This window comes from Lutjanus erythropterus, chromosome 6 (assembly GCF_056507025.1).
Source record: "Lutjanus erythropterus isolate fLutEry1 chromosome 6, fLutEry1.hap2, whole genome shotgun sequence".
In the NCBI taxonomy this organism is placed as follows: domain Eukaryota; kingdom Metazoa; phylum Chordata; class Actinopteri; order Lutjaniformes; family Lutjanidae; genus Lutjanus; species Lutjanus erythropterus.
Window position 1 is genome coordinate 25,160,397 of NC_139322.1, and position 18,188 is coordinate 25,178,584.

General features: G+C 38.6%; 1 protein-coding gene across 2 annotated transcripts in view; it reads left to right on the forward strand.

The window, feature by feature from the left end:
* Positions 1-420: 420 nt before the first annotated feature.
* ctnnbip1 (catenin, beta interacting protein 1) overlaps positions 421-18,188 on the forward strand; it is a 28,203-nt gene continuing 10,435 nt past the window's right edge. The window contains exons 1-4 of one of the 2 annotated variants that reach the window (XM_084721343.1): positions 439-579; positions 9,998-10,123; positions 13,338-13,452; positions 15,443-15,533. In XM_084721343.1, coding sequence (XP_084577469.1) covers positions 13,357-13,452; positions 15,443-15,533 — 187 coding nt within the window. In that variant the 5' untranslated portion in view covers positions 439-579; positions 9,998-10,123; positions 13,338-13,356. Of the gene's footprint in view, positions 580-9,997; positions 10,124-13,337; positions 13,453-15,442; positions 15,534-18,188 lie in introns of both variants that reach the window. The other variant, XM_084721342.1, reaches the window with a different exon arrangement.

The following is an 18,188-nucleotide window of genomic DNA, read 5'->3' on the forward strand; positions in this document are numbered from 1 at the left end:
TGTATGCTTGTTAAAAGTTAAAAAATAAATAAATAAAGCAATACAGACAGAGAATTGTATAAGAAATTCTAAAATAGCTGGAAAACACATCTGTTATATACACCTAGTTTAATATTGGAAAATTTCTATTTATGTGGGAAATAGACTTTCAAGAGTAGTCAGATCACATAAAACCTAAGAATCTGTATTTGTGCTTGTATAACATGAGAAACAAAAACCTATTTCAATTTGGAAAAGATTTGACAAGCACGGAAAAAAAATACGTGTCTGTTAAATACAGAAAGTAAAACTCGTATGAGCAGCGTTTTTGTATTTTCTGCGATGTGTGTTTATGAAGTACATCCAGTGTTAGTTTTGTAATAGATCCCGGAGCTCATGTAGAGCGTGTTGTCTGGTCCGGTGGCGGCCCCTGTGGTGGTTAGCGGTACTGCAGCTCCAGCAGGACTCTGGCTGCTCTGGTTGAGTCAGTCCGCCGTAGCTCTGCCGACTGGAGGGATGTGACCCCGGAACAGGACGCCCTCCTACAACAACACACCATTCAAACAGAGCACAGAAGAAAGAAAAGCTGGACCAGGAGGGGTAAGCTCTCGCGTCTCATTTTCCCGACGAGTCGCACATTGTCAGCGGGTTTCGAAACGTTAGGTGTGTTTGAATCCCGGCGTGTACACTTGTGTGAGAGCAGCGGTACCTGGATGGTGTTTGCACCCATAGGAACTTCATTCAGGCTTTTGTCTCGGGCATGCTAGCGAGCTAGCTTGGCTGGTTAGCATTGGCTGCTTTGCCAAGGGTAGCGCGGGTTTGGTGTAAACTAAATGAAATTTTAGTCAGGCTAAGATGAATGCGACCCGTAAGCCAGTGAGAGCAACTGTCCATACGTTTTTACGCGGCTGATGTAGCTTCATATTCATACCGAAAATGTGCTGAAGCCTGGCTGCTTGCTAGCAACAGCGCTGCTACAGTTTGAACAGTCTGCGTCCCGCAACATGATAACAAGAACCCTTCACAGTCATGTGTATCCATCTCTGAAGAAAATTATTTCTCACTCAGTTTGTCTTTGATTAAAACTACCAAAATGGAGAAATGACCCACACGGAAAAAAATGTCTTTTCCCAGGTAACGTTAGTGTACGTTATGTAGAGACTCGTCTGGGTTACTTGTATCAGCGGTTATGCTGTTACTATCTTGTACGTAACGTTTAAATTGTATCTAACGTTGACATTGTACTTAACCTGTCTTACATTTTCTGTATCCTACCGATAAGAAATTTAGCAGACAACACATACAGAATTTCAGCCTACATGTAAATAAAATTTAGATCAATTTATTCCACTCATCTAACACTTACCAGTCAGCCAAGGAAATGCCTACAGAACATTTAAACTGCTGCTACAATCAATCATTATTAACTAAGACTAAACTAAAAATTATAACTGGGTGTGACAAAACATTGTAGTTAACTGAAATAATAATAAAATCTAATTGAAATGATATTTTGTACTCACTAAACTAACTAAAATAAAATAAAATAAAAAATACAGAAAATGTCTTTAGTTTAAATCTTTGTTAAGATAAGCCAACACAACAAGCATGAGGAGGCGTTGGTACATATGTTTATTTAAACTGGGTGTTGTGTTTTTTATTGTAATACCTATTCTGACCTTCTTAAATCTTGTCGCTGCAACTAAAGGCGTCACAATTGTCCAAATTATTCCATTCCATCCATTATGCTATTTGATTTTCAACTTAGTTAGATTTTTTTGATATAAACATTATTTTTTGCACTGACACCTAAACCATTGTTAAACTATTGAGTCTTGATGTGTAAAGATCAACAGATCATTAGTTTTATGCCCTGACAACTGTCATTCACATTTTCAAATTATTTTTGAAAAAGATTGTCTGTATGGTTTCAGGTGGAGTAAAACAGCCTGTAAGCTATCATGCCGCAAGTAGGTGTTGGTGGGCAGAAAAATAAGATACTGGGAGAATCGCTGATTCTGCCTTTGATTTCAATTAATGAAACTGAAAGCTAATTTTAACCTATTTCAGACTGAATGTTGAAATTGTGAAACCCCTAGTAAATACTACAGGTGTATTTTGGCCAAAATCTGTCGTTACAGATCAAATTTTAGGAGAACTGCCATGGTATAAAGACCACATCACCATATGCATAGAAACTGAAGATTTTAAAAAGTTAACTTTTTTATGCAATCAGGGCGGGGAACATAGATAACAAAACTGCTATCCAGCAGTTGGGGAATTTAAACACAACACAAAATGACAAATCTATGCATGTATGACAATATCACAATACAGTGTTTTCAGAATCAACAACTCGCGTATCAGTAATTTCTTGCACCCAGAATAAATAACCACCATATTGTAATAAAATACTAGTGAGTGATACTGAAACTTGTATAAACTAAACATTTTTGTCAGAGAGAACTCAACTGAATGAGCAAACCGCTCTGGAAATTAAGAGAAACTTAACTAAATTAAAAACAAAAATTAACACCTGAACAAAATGTCATAATAAAAAATACAAAGCTATAATAACTCATGCTCCAAATACAAAAACTATGGTATTTATTTATTTTCTTTCAAATTGTTTTTAATGTTCAAGTTTGCTTTTCACATAACTCCTTCATTGGTTTTCTATTTTTGGATCATGCCACCCATGGATGCATTGTGCCACCCTGCCTGCCTCTTACAGTGTCTGCTTTCCCCCACATGTCAGATAGCTGACAACCCTTTGAGTGGTGAAGCTGGCACCCTGCCGGCTGCGGGGCATTGATGAGTGCTGCAGCCAGTGGATATCAGGGCTGGGCCACAGGCAAGCAAGCACTTCAAATCCTCCTGGCAACTAGCAGAGTTGGTCATGGACTGCAGTATGTCAAGCTCGCCTTAGTTTGCACATTCCCAGTGCTAGCTGGATTTTGGAGAGAAATTAGGACCCCTGGCCTCGCCTCACTCCCCTCCTTGCCCCCTCACATTCGGGGCAGGTGCTCTTCAGCGCCTGCTCAACCCCCTTATGAGCCCCGAGGGGATCTCATCAGCTGCCTGCAAGCGTGTTTTGGGAGGGTGGGCTGGTTCATCTCACAAGCTCTTGCTCTGCCTTTGGCACAAGAACTTGTCAGCCTGTCAGCATTGACCAGCCTGTTGTGGCCTGACACTATGATACTGGAGCTGCTTGTATCCACTCGTGGTTATGCACCCAGTCCAAATGATGACCACCAAATCTTTTAACTGCTTTAAAGAAAACGTAGCCATCTTTTCTGTTTGCTGTTCTTTGTCCATTGTGCATGCTATCCTGCACATTTGCATTGCATTTTATTGTTTCAAGTTCATAGATCATATAACTTTCAGAATTTTATGCTCTGCTTTGACGTTGGTGCTTTTGAAATCTCGCAGCCGCACCCCCAAGGGACCAGCTTAAGGCAGCAGCTTCTGTTTCAATTCCTTTGAGGGACCCTGAGGAGTGAGCTAAGATGTTCTGAGATCACAGACCAGATTTAATTATGTTACATAGCATGCTCTGTGAAAAACCCAGTTGTATCAAATTTTATATCTTGGAAAAATGTGCAAAATTAGGTTGCATGAATACTATTGTTAAATGTTTTTGCTGGAAAACGGTTACATTTTCATAAAAGTTCATGATTAAACTGTAGTGGCATTACAAATGTGCATCATAGAAAAGATTTTTTAAATATTTAGGAAATATTGTCTATCTCAAATAACTTCAGATATAAATTAGTTTATTAGTTGTTGATTATCATAAGAGAGAATGTCCAAATTCTGATAGTAAGCTTTGGGTTGTGGACAAAGCAAGACATTTGAGGATGCCACCTTGGGACTGGGAAACCGCTTTCAACATTTCTTACCATTTTCTGACAGTTTATGGACCAAACAACAAATCGATTAATGGAGGAAATGATTGACAGATAATGGACAATGAAAACAATCATTAGTTGCGGTCCTAAATGTTAGGCATACATTTGTGGAAGATGTCATGTCCTGCCTACTGTAATTCACTCTCTGTAGGTTCTAGAAATAGTCAAAGGACAGTTAAGTGCACCCAGAAACCCAGCTATGAACTAAGCTCATACAGTTGAGCAGGATTGTTTGAGTTCATGCCTCACGTGGTGACAACAAGACATGACCTACTTATCAATCATGTTTTCACAATCCAGTTCATCACCATTGTCCCCAAATACTGTAGCCATTGTTGTGGGCACTGTACATATGAGGAGATGGCTTCACACAAAGGCAGCATGCAGACATCCAGCAAGTCTAAGCCAGAGCCTTTCTGGCCTGTAGTGTCTGCTTGTCTGGCTCACGCTGTTTCAGGACCCCATGCTGCCCCAACCCACAGAGAGTCAGTCTGCTGACTATGCAGCTGGTCAGATAGTTTGCATTATGGTTCCCGCAGGTTTGGTTAGGTGGAAATTGTGTTGGTCAATCAGATTGATGCTATTGAAATTGTCGAAAGGATTTTTTTTTCTTATGCTGAAACATTTAGTCGACTAAAGAGATGGTTTGTATTATTTGAAGGGGATTTGTATGAAGTGCTTATGGAGAGACGGTGTATAACCTACAGTAGACGCCGATCGGCATGCCCCCAGTTAGGAGAAGCCGCATACAAGGGCTGCACAATATGGTGACAGTCATTTTGCTATTATTTTGACTGACATTGCAGTTGCAATATGCGATACAATTAGTGAGAATAATCATTTTTGCATTACAATTTTCATTTTTACTGAAGAAAAACAAATCGTTATGGTATCTGTTGGCGTCTGTACCAAACAAACCTGTTTTCTTTACTCTGAAGAGCAAGATTTTTAGGCCACAACATGACTCAGTTAAACTGCTGCTCACTTAAGTCACAGAATTTTTAGCAGCATTTTTGATTGGTCAGTGCCATTCATATATTTAAAATGAAAACACAGTGTCACCTGTAACACTGTGACACATCTCCCTCTGCATGTTGCCTGTTGCTGCCTCTACAATTTTTTTCCCCACCGAAATCTGATCCAATGACTTTGGCCAATATCGCACTGACACTGAGTGTAGTCTCGTCCCTATAAAATACCTTTTGTTGCCGCTGACCCTCTCCACAGCAGTTCATTGCTTAGCTCCTGTGCTGCTGCCTCTCTCTGCCTCTCCAAACTGTGGGCAATACACTGTCTCTCAAGAAGTACCTCACGCAACTCTAATAGTAAAGTAATACAAACTATCCTTTTAATTGACAGAAATAAATTGCTGATAATTTTGATAATCTATGAATCATCAGAAGCCATTTATAGCACAAAATGCCAAACATTTACTGCCCCCTACTAATAAAAATCTGAGTATTTACTGCTTTTCTCAGTTTACATAGATATATAAACATAACTATTTAATTGGGTACATAAGTGATACATTAATAAGTAATAAAAACAATCTTACATTGTAGATCAATGTTTTCTATGATTTATATGGTTTTACATTTTGACTTAAACAGTCATGAGATAAACAATCAAATGGATATTTATTTCAGTGACCTGCACTGTTGAAAGAGAGTATTGCTTTTTCCTAATTTCAGCATGACCACTAGTTGTTTTATTAGGTTTTGTGACATCAGTAGAGGAAAGCATGTGTGAGTGAGTGTGAGTACCTGCAATGACACAGCTGCTCTGTAGAACCAGGCCAGGTTGTTGGCAGCCCAGCTGGCAGCCACACCAGGCTTCTAGCCTACTTAGGTTTCTCACACATTTGCTTGAGATGTTGGAGCAGTTCATGATTGAATTCAAGTTATTTTTCCTTCTCAGTTTTTCCTGTCGACCTCTCCGGGCCTTATAGAGTTATGGCTGTCAGTGCCGTTCATGAAAAACTCATCTCCACTTAGAGACAGTTTGTTCGTCAACTCAGAGAGGCCTGTTTTCTTGTTTTTCTGCTGGCTAGGGGAATTTGATTTCTAAAACAGACAGACATTGTGTATCATGTGCACATCTGATTCTAGAGCCAGTAACAAGCTCGAAAAGTGGACCGGGCCATGTGTGACTGGGCTGCTGCACTGTGGCAGCCTCTGCCCTTCATGACCCTCTGCAAATGTGAGGGCCTATCACATTGCATACTGTAATCTCTGGCAGCAGATCCTCACTGCACTGCATGGCCTTATCACAGTGTTGAAAAGGTCTTGAGAAGTCTTCTCCATGTTTTTGTTTCTTAGAGACACTAATGGACACTGATCCACAAATGTTCATAAGAAATCTGGAATGCAGAGAACCAGTGGTGCACAGTTAGTGGCCTTTTAACATCTGATTTTGCATACATTTATCTTAACAAGATGCATAACTGAAGAAAATATTTGTACTAATATTGTGCTCTTGATTCCAACCAGGGTCCAAAATTAGCACCAGCCACCAGCCAAATGCTGGTAAAAAGTGCAAGTGACTGGCAGATTTGCTTCACTTACCAGCCAAAAAAACAAAAAACAATGGTAATCTGTTGAGTGGCTGGTAAAATTTGAATGTTCATTAGCCATTAGGCCACTGAACAAAAAAACGTAAATTTTGCACCCTGATTCCATTATACTACTGCAATAGCCAGACATTCAGTCACCTGCTGTGTTCCTGGAGGGCAGGAAATCAGATGTTGACCAGTGATGCAGCGTTATAGCTGCAGTGATTGGTTGATTAATCAATTAGTCCAGTGGTTCTCAACCTGGGGGTGGGGACTTCGATGGAGGTTGCAACATAATTCTTGCGGGTCACCAGATGGTTGTGGAGAATAAAATATAATAACTTACTGTGACAAATGGCATGGTGTAATGGCCAGGAAGCAGCTTTTTACGTTGCATCACAGGTACCGGTGATATAATGTGAGTTTGGCAGCTTTCATTTGTTATATAGTAATTCCTGAACAGTCCTAGGCAGACAGTATGGATGGGGTATGGGTTAAGAAGCTGATATCAGAGAATTTTGACTTTTTATTTGCGATTATCGAAATAACTGCCAATTAATTTAATAACGGATTAATAATCAATCATTGCAGCTCTAGAAATTATGAGCTTTTTGTCATGGTAACTGTTAGTGGGGATGAAAAAGGACCTCTGAATCCAAAAGTCAGAAATAAATCATATCAAAGTGCATGTTAGTAAAGTAAAAACTAATCCTTAGAGTCACAACATGTCAATTTTATGTCTCACCACTACCATGTGTTCAGATCAGTGGTTTGAAGCTGGCCTTCTTGTTGTTTTTTGTGTCCTTTAGATTTCTTAGTTCAGTATCAGCAATGCTGTCGTCGTAGCTGTGCTGCCCAGAGGGGCACATAGAGCTCGGTGTCTCAGCTCAACCCAACATCACAACACTGACAAGAGCCCAACATGGGCAGAGAGGGGGGATTAGGCCTAGATCAGCATTAAAGAAAGCCTTTGATTACGTCTGGAATATTAGCTGCATGTGTCTGAGGCTGGCTGAGCATCCCCTGGGGGATTAGTGTTGAGCCAGCCCACCTCAGGAACCTAACATCAAGCGCAGACAAAGGAGCCTGACAGGGTCCTTATTGTGGTCCTTGAAATGATGTAAGACATGTTACACAGAAGAGCGTGTACATCAGAATAATGCTCCTCATAGGCTGTACCTAACAAGGTTTTATTCAAAACCATATTTATAGGTTTTTAGCTGAGTTCTGTCACCTATAAATTTTAACTTTGTCACTGCATACTCATAAATATGTCTGGAATCATTTTATAAGAATATATATTTATTTTTATCTTTCTTTTGAGTAGTCTTTTTTTAATCATTTAGTGGATGTGTCAGACCATACAAATATCCAACAAAAAGCAGCGTAGGTCTGAACTGTCAAAGAGTAGTCTAAATGGAGCTGCTTGTTTGTTGAAGTGGCAAACATGTAATTCAGACATTGCCTTCTATAAATAGAAGACTTTGTGTCTTATGTCCTCCCAGAAGAGTTTTAATCAGAACTCAGCTTGAAGAAATATTAAGAGACATATGACGAATTGTGTCAGTCTTGCAATGATTTTATAGGTCAGTGTGGCTTTTGTGTAACAGAAAGTTGGATGTTTTGAACTGTAATTTTAATAGGTCACAGAAAATAACAATTCAGATTGATTAATCATTTAAGTCATCACAAAAATTTGCTGGTTTCAGCTTCTCAAACATACACAGGATTTGTTGCATTTCTTTGTTTTATATGAGAATTTAAATGTAGTATTTTGGGGTTTTAGAGCATTGGTCGCACATAGCAATTTTAAGAGGACACCTTGCACTTTAACTTTGTAAGTCCACTTTTCACTTTTTTAATGTATTTTTAAAGTTTTGAACTGTGTCTTGGACAAAATGAGCTATTGAACCTTGCAGTAGGCTCTGGGAAATTCTGATTTCTCATTTTTCACAATTTTTTTGTACTTTAAAACGATCTTATAGAATGATTACTTTAACAAAGTATCAACATTAATTGATAATGATTCTGAGTGCTGTACCGAATAGTTTGAAGCTTTGAAGCATCATTCACAATGTTAACATTCAAATTCAAATTCAAATTCAATTCAATTTGCATTCGAATGCTGCACATCTGTTTTGTTTGTTGCTTAACCCCATTAATTCTGCGTAGTTGCATAGAAAGATTGTCCTACTTAATATGTGTAATGATATGAACAAATATAGAAAAGAAATGTAAATGAAAAGGGAAAAAATTGCAGAGATTTCTTTACCATGTTCTGCTGTAATTTATGGTCGTGTTAGTCTCTCTGTTCCCTCCCCTGCATGTTTGACTGAAGGTGGGGCTCAGCTCGTACACACACACAATGTTTTTCTCAAGTGACTATAACTTGTGTATTTCCTCCTGCTAACTAACTTTTTTGTGCAACTAAAGTGCACTTGTTAAGCTAAAAGCAAAGTATGAAACTATGAGGATATTATTGTCACAGAAACAATTTTTTCTTCACTGTACAAGCACTTCAATGATTAAAGAAATTCAAAGCCTCAATTGAAGCTTTGTGTATATTAAAATAATATAAGACACTTGGTATAGCCTTAATGAAAATAGATAATGGCAGCATTCATATTGCCAAATATCTCAAGATCCAGGCCCCTGATAATACACGTGACTATGAGGACATATGTGGTTTTTGGCTTTTAAATAATCTTCAACTGGACTTGACTGTGACTCAGTGTATTTAAAATGTTGTAATCCAGCAGTGATACCCAGGAAGACTTTATTTGGAGGTTAAGTCTGTGGCAGTGAGGCGTTGTGTGCCAGGCACCGAGTACCATCTGGAGCATTGTTGGAATTATAAACATGGTTGGAAAGCTAGTTTGTTCAGCAGGATTGCACGGATGAAACTACGCGTTATATAATCATATGCACAATGTTAATCAGTGTTGTATACATGTTGTCTTGCAGTTCATTGAGTACCAGAATTGTAATGATTCCAGTTCTGCAGCTGCTCTGCTGCCAAAATAGTCATCTACAAATTAGTGTTCTGCCTGAAGAAAAATAGGCGAAACCCACCAAAGGATGGAATCTGACTCCTTTTTCTCTCTTTTTTAAAAGTGACTCACAAACATGTCACGACAATATAAGAACATCACTGATCCCCCACATTTAAAATTTTACCTTGTTTCTGCTTCCTACAGAGATTCTTCCCATAGGATTATGTGCACTACGTTTGTTCTTCTTATAGCAGATATCGCTGTGAAAGTGGGACGAGATTAAATGTTTTTTCAAGCTGGTGTAAAAATACAAATTGCAACCCTGAAAACAGTCAGCAGCCTGGGCAGAGATGGTACTAAATATGGCCAGTTTTCAAACTTCAAAAGCAAACATCAGAGGATCAGAAATGCCTCAGTCATGAAAGCAGTGGGCCTATTTATACAGATGATGATTGTGGAATATATTGGCCTTTCATGCTGCAGACATGAAAATGGTTAAGTTGTTATGTCTTAAAATATGCCTGTATATTAATGTAAGTTTGTTGTATCATCCTTGTCTTTAGAAATTTCAAGACAAGATGACACCTTTTGACCTCTTCATCCTCTGCTTATAGTTGCAAGCGAGGACCACAAATTTGGACCGTCTGTCTCATCTAGGAGCAGTAATTCTCATAGTGACTTTTGGCAAGGTAAACACCTCTAGAGTTAGGAAAAATCTTGTAGCATTACAGTGGTAGTAGCTTTATGTGTGCTGTCATAGATTTTCTACCACTACCACAAATAAACACTTCTGAAAAGTGGCCAATACAAAGTACAATATGTAATATTTGACATAGTAGTATGTTGTCGTCATTGCTCACAATAATAGCGAAGGCAAAGCACTTTTCCTTAAACGTTGTAAATTTCTACAGTGAAAACGAAGGGTAGAGTTTATTGTCGTTGGTCCATACGGATCACTCCCCACGGTTTGGCCCACATGTGATCCACAGACTAAATGTAACATGCATGACTAATTTAAATGCTGAGTGATCACTGAGTACAAATTACCACTATGTTGAATATGTATGCTGTACTTTAAGTTTGACACTTTTCAGAAAATTATTTCTGAAATATTATTTTTTAAAATGCATGACACACACATAAAGCTACCACCACTGCAATGGTAATAACTATAAGAATTATTCCTCTCAGATGGTACTGACCAACCCTAGTGGCTCTCATGCTGTTACTTATTCCCAATGCGGGTCTGAGGCAGGCAGCCTGGTGCTCCATTCTGTGTATCCTCTCACTGGTGGGGCTCTCTGCCCCAAGTCTCAGCTCTTTCCATTTGTCTGAAGCGAGGAGCTTGGAGACGTGATCAAACGTGTCACTGCTGCTGATTTGAACACACCGTCACCATCCTCTCTGCATCACTACCCCCACCCAAATACGCCCACACACCACCACCACCCTGAAGGTGTACTGAGCAACTGACACCAGCAAGCTCTCTCCATCTTTTCATGTCTGTCCAGTTTTGAGTCTTCGGTGGCTCTCTAATGAAATTCTACCTGACACTCAGATTGAACAAGTGAATAACTAATGTGAACATATTCATTAAAGCTGCAACAATTAATTGATTATGAATCACTTATGACTAATCAATGAATCTTTTTGAGTATTTTTTTAAGGAAAAAAAAAATCTAAATTCTCTGATTCCAGCTTCTTAAATGTGAATATTTTCAGTTGCCTTTACTCCTTTATGCCAATAAACTTAACATCATCTTGGGCTTTGGGCTATGCTGATCAATATTTTTCAGCATATTCTGACATTTTATGGACCAAATTAATAGATTAATCAAGATTAATCATGAAAATAATTGTAAGTTGTAGCACTAGTATTCATCTGCCCCACCTTCAGTGTCCTGCTACCACTCTGTGTGGCTGAAAACTAGGGCTGCAACTGACAATTATTTTGGATCGATAAATCTGTCTATCACTTTCTGGATTAATCCAGTAGGTCCATAAAATGTCAGAGAGTGATGAAAAATGTTGATCACTGCTTCCTGGAGGCCAAGGTGACATCCTTGAATGTCTTGTGTTTTTTTCCACAGCCCAAAGATGTGTAGTTTACTGTCAACTAACCAGAAAAGTTGCAATCAGAGAATCTGGACATTCCTTCATAAAAATGACTCAATACAATTAATGGATATCAAAAATAGTTGGTGATTAACTTAATAGTTGACAACTAATCATTACAGCTCTACTGAAAACAGACAAGTAGACAAAGTCAAGTGTGAGTTGCTTGCAGTAAACAGCCACCAAAGGTTGCTATAATTATGAGGACTATAGCCAGAAGCATGGTCTCCAGCTGCTCTGATCTGGATGAATCCACACGCTCACAGTGGCACCCAAACGCCAGCCAATGGCCAACGGTGCCCCATTCATCTTCCCCCCTCTGGGCTCTGAGAAGGGGGGATGGCGAGCCAGCTCCTCAATTAAATATAACCCCACATCAAACAGCCTGTCAACATGCATTAGTGGTCCTTTGTATAGATAAGAGGCCAAAATAAATTGCCAGAACTATCATAGTCACTGTGGCTCCCGTAGGCTTTTTATGAAAGATTCTTAGGGGAGAGAACAAATCCTGACTTGCATACTGATATTCTTTCCATTAAATCTTGTGTTTTTGTCACCAGATTTATCCTTTTAAAAGATTAATTTTGCTCTTTTCTGTGAATTATTTCTCCTGCATGTTAGCTTTTTCAATTAGCAAATTCAGGGTGGATATCAAGCCACACTGCTGTATGCCTTGTCTTGTTGGTGCGTTACAGCAGAGATCTAATGCGACAACAGCCGACCTTGATGTGTGCACACTATCACAGCGGAACCTATCCCTTTTCTGTCATCCGCATTAGCTTTGGCAGCTCCTTTTATCGGCTTCTTTTCCCTCCCCCTTTTTCTCCCCCTTTGCCTATATTTTGCATCTCTGCAGACTGACAGTGAAAATAGGTCATTAGTTAGACGGAGAATAAGAGATGGAAGGAAGAGGCAGGGGCGAGATCTGTGTGAAAACTGCTATGCAATATTAATAACAGTCATTCAGGCTGTGAAATGCCAAACCTGCAGTGTGACTGCACTGAAACAAGGCCTCTGACTTCTAATATCACCACTGTTTGGATCATAAGAATGTTCTTATCACACAGACTAGAGTCTGTATTATTTACCCAAATAGTAAAACATCTAGCTGTAGCTCAGTGCTGTACATTTGAGAAGACAACAACACTAATCTAGCTATTGGTTGAAAGACAATTCAAAATGAATCATTGTGGCAAATTTTTGCATGTACCTCAATATCACAATACAGTGTTTTTGAGAATCGATACGGTATCACAAAACATAATATCTTGATATTCACGGTGTGCAGTTTAAGTAGATTGATATTTTCTTACACCCCTACTTAGAATGAGCTGTTTATATCTACAAAGGGTGCAGGACCACGAGTCCTCTCCCACCATGTTGCGCCGCCATGTTTCTGCAGGTGTTTGGACTCTTCAGCCTCACCACTTGATGCCACTAAATTGTACACACTGGTTCTTTAAAAAGCTCTACGAACCCTGTGCTTTAATATTAATAATTGCTCAGTGCTCCTGATTACATGAGTCTGGATCTCTCATCTGCTTAAGAACACTGCCAAAGATTATATGAGTGAATGAAAAGTTGTATTCCATACAGAACTTGTTCAGAAGCATACAAATGCAAAAGGAACAGAAAAAACAAGTATCACACTCCATCAGCTTATCCCCTGTCAGATTGTACAACCCAGTGTATAAATGTATTTTTAACTTCTAATAACACTGTGAGTGAGTGTTTGTGTAGCTGTGATTTTTCACAAGTCTTGTGTAACATGGAGTTGTTTGTGTCCAGAGCCACAGGAGCAGGGGGGATGAACCGTGAGGAGGCCCCGGGGAAGTCTCCTGAAGACATGTACATCCAACAGAAAGTGCGGGTCCTGCTCATGCTTAAAAAAATGGGATCAAATGTAAGTACTGTGTCTTGACATATATCTTTAGATGATTTCAACCTGAAATCTGCCCCTAAGAAACCTTGACAACATGGCCATCAAGACCAGGAAACATCATTAACATGTCAAAATGTATGTTTCATTGGTAAGATGGGTTCACAAGCAGAAGCAGGAGAAACGTTATAGACCTGGCATGAAAAACATGCACAGAATGGTTATTAGATCAACAGATTTCATGTTGAAGATGTCAGAATGCTCAAAGTGAAATTAAAATTTATTGTATTCTTACTTTTGTTGGAGGCCATCAATATCAATTCCCTGGTGGTCACTTTGTAGCAGTCTGAAATTAAACATTTTTGTAATTTCTGGAGGGGATACACTTGTTTTCAAATCAAACATCACTCAGCAAACATATCCACCTGATTATGTATGTCTCCATCAGGCAGAGCAGAGATGTGTTTTCTGTTCAGCTCAGGCAGTAAATGCCTTTTGACAGTGTGAAGGAATTGAGCAGAGATGAGCTCATTTGCAGCCTCTGGAGAACAAAAAAACTGACTGCATGCTAAATGATAACAAGTTTACAGAAACAAGTATATTATGCAAACCTGTCCTCCTTCACATAATTTTTTAAAGCTAACAAGCATATTTAAATATGAAAAATGCCTGTATTTTCAGCAGGGCTGGACAGTTTTAGTTGCCATCACTGGCAGCCACTTACAAAAATATAGTTGTAATATGTGCACCCCAAAATAAAGAATATTTGCTGCATTAATGATCTTTAAATATTGCTGTTAGAACTAGACAATGCTACACGTGCATTTTTGTGTTGGCTAGCGTTCGCATAGGCATCTGTTTTGAAAGCAATGGTAAAGCAAATTAAGTTGTTTAACCGCAGGATGAAAAGGTTCTAGCTCGTCACCATAACAAACAAATGTGCAAATTGATTTAAGTGACAAAGAACCAGATAAATGAAACACAAACTGCTAATAATTTTGTTAAGTTACGGTAATAAAGCTTTTAAACATTGTACTATGTCTCATTTTCATTATTAAACTGATTTATAGCTGCTTAGTATCTTAATTACACAAAATTTAAGGTGACTAAAAATGGCAACCATATCTGTTTTGGCAAACCAAAGCTGATGCCCAGTAGCTAACCAAGCAACAACTTTCAAAAGTTAGATTTCAGCCCTGTTCAGGGTCTTTATTTTTAGCACAGATCATGGAGTAGAAACCAAAAAGCCAGAGGGATACACCTCTAATAGTCATAACTTTGTTGGTATATTTGAACAACAGATAAACTCAGCCCATAATCTGGTTCCAGTGTGTAGAAAACATAAAAACCAGATAATAAATAAGAGCTTCATTTTGTGATTTAAGAAATCTCAGTTGGCTAAAATGAGATCGATCACACGTCTTACAGGATAGATTTAAGGCAAAAAAAAAAATCTTTCAATTAAGATATCTTCTGATATGGTAATTGTAAGTGGAATAACACAGTCACAACTGTCTGTCCATGTCAAATGTGAGTCCATTCCTAACAAAAGTATGTTCTTAGTTCTTTTGCTATAAATTAGATTCTTATACTAAAAAACAGTAAACAAACAGTTCCCAGAGCTACAAACCACAGAGCTGAAACACTGAAGATGTTCTACTTTAAGTGACTGACAGATTTGGCTTTGTGACTGTCAACGCTGCAGAAAAATTATGTTTTCTCTGTTCAATCAACAAACAACTCTTTCACTTTCTAAATGGGCAAAACAGTCAAATGCTCCTGAGACCTTAAAGTGATTGAAGAGACAAATGTGCACCAAAACACACAACAAGGGTGGAAAACCAAATAAACAATTTCTTTGAACTAATTCACATAAAAATAAAAAATATTTTGGATCCAAAATGTCACCCAAACCTACCTCGAGGGGAATTATTTTGATTTAAATTTGCTGATAAAAGCCTACTTGACTATTTCTTCGGGATAAAATGTTTTCACTTTGTTTACTTCTCTTCAGCTTACACCGAGTGAAGAGGCTTTTCTCCGGAATTATGCAGGTGTGGTCCACAGTCAGATGAGCCAGCTACCACAGCACAACATAGACCAGGGTAAGCCTGACACACACACACACACACACACACACACACACACACACACAGTTAAAGTGCAGTTATCCATCCGGTGTTATTATACTTGGAATTTTTCATTTGTTTGTATTTAAAACAAACAAAAAAACATTTGTTTCAGGGGTCAAGCGTGAGTTACTTACTTTGTCTATGCAGGGCAGCTGCACTAGTAACAGTAAGTAACTGCAAGTTTATTTAATTTTAATATTTGAATTTTTGAAGGGATGAGGAATGAAGGAGTTTGTGGGAGTGGATTAATACGAAACACATTTACATTAGCTCACAAACAAGATCTTTGCATGTCACAGAAGTGCTACTTTGCCTAGACTGAAAACAAGGGAAAATCCCTCCACACACATGCACATGTTGCTCCTCCGGAGTCCTTACTCGTGCAGGCCTAACGGATTCCCTGACTGTGCACCGAGGCCGACTCAGCGGCCCACCAGCACTGTGAGATTACTCACACAGCAAACAGTGCGGCTGACTGGAAACAAGTGACTCATTCTCAGCATGAGTGCACTGCCGGTTTCAGCGCTGCTTCTCACAAGTGCCACAGCTAGAGTCCTGAGCTCAAATATCGATGAACGTATACGATAAAGCAAATGATTTTTTATATGTGTTGTTATGTTACATTAAGACTTGGTTTGCTTGACCTTGCATATGGTGGTTGTGCTTTTTCATGGCACCAGATGGTGTTGTTGAGCTTTCTTTATTCCCTCCACAGTTTCCACACATTTAAACCACTAGAGGGAGCTAAATTAAACAAAATGGTGCAGATAGAGAGGCACTGCAGTTACTTGAAGAAGCAGCAGCAAATTGTTCCAGATGATTTTCTTGTAAGTCGACTTATCAGCAGCTTTCCAGACTTGGTCCAAACACGGCTGTCAGATAGGAGCTCTGCTGTCCTCCTGTGGTAAACCTGCTGGGACCCAGGTTTTGCTTTGTCCCTCATAATATTGGTCCCTCAGGGGAGCTATAAGTCAGGGAAAATTGCCTGCGACACTTTACTTACAGAGAAGTGTTATGTATCCTTGTCTGTGTCCTTCCTCTGCAAGGAAACAATCAGTGTTGTTAGAATTGATAGATCTGTGGTTTTCTGTGCTGGAGAAGGATTAGGTTTCTTATTATACAGGGTATTAAGGAGGCAAGTAAAAGATGCAGTGACTTTGTCTTTTTGTCCTCATCTGATGTTTTTTTAATATCTTTGTTTTAACCTGCGGGCTATTAAACTGCGTTGTCATAAATTCTGCCTCATTCTGCAATAAAGGATGCATCATTGAAAATTTAATGTGGGTCATTGCATCATGGGCAGTGTAGATTACATTATTACAGTGTTTTTCTTAATCAAGCAGCAGGGCATAAAATATTGCATCAGAGAGGAAGGATCACATCTTAAAAAGCACAGCACCAAAAGTGACATCAGCACTGATTTTTGGTCATTAATTTATGAGGGATGTTTTCTGTCTGTTTAAACAACTACAGACTAGCTGTCAGTTTGTGCAGCAGCAAACACTCGCTCTCTTTCTGCATGCCCTTTATTGGATACAGGACTCCATGTCTGTGCTGTGTCAATACTGCTAAGAAGAGTCTCATTAATTATGGACGAATCTGACTGGTGGAAGGTGCTCCAAGTATGCATTATACATCACAGACACATTTAGTGTCATTTGGCAGCCTTCCACCTCCTCCTTGGTGTGCCAATAAATAATTTGTGGTCTGCATCTTATCTAAAGTACTGTGATTAGGCATCGTGGAGATAGATGAGAGTTAATCACTTTTAAACGCTGTGCTGAAGGACAGCAGTTTGTAGGTATCAGCACATTCGGGGATCCTTTGAGGTGGTGTGAAGAGGTTCAGTTACATAAAGTGGGAAGTCTATTTGATCTCATTTAGACATGGTAATAGGATGAAAGGAAACATCTTATTGCCTAGCAGCTTGCACAATCATTGTGGCTCTTTAAAAGATGATTTTATTGACGTGCAGATTTCAAATAACAAATTACTTGCTGTGTGAAATATTACAAAGTGATTTTTTGTATTTCTATGTACTCAGTAGTTATCAAAGTTTTTAATCACATTCATGCTTCACACATGAAGCAATTGCCACCATTGTTGAGGCTATGATACATATTGTATCATACATATATATATATATCCATATATATACATATATACATATGTGTGTGTGTATGTATGTAGATAGGTAGGTAATTGTGTGATTAAATTTAATCAGAATATTATCCAATTCGCAATATGGCTGAGTGCAATATCCAAATTGCAGAATCCACAGTTTTTTGATAAAGGTAAATTTGTTTCAAAACAGCATTATAATCATTAGCATTATATTTTATACTGTGCTGCAGAGATGCCCTGGCCTACAAATTTCATTTTCCAGATGTAAGAAAACATATTTGCTTAGTACAGACCAAAACAAATGTCATGTCATCGTGTTTTTAATAGTTTTTTTTCCCCACTGAAAATGAAAATTCAGATGCAAAAAAGATAATTTCCCCAAAACATAAATCGTATTGCAATCTCAATATGTGTCACAATAATCGCAATATAATTGTTTCACTATACTGTACGGCCCTGATTTGCATGAATGCAGTTTGCTTAACTTAGTCATCTAAAAAATAT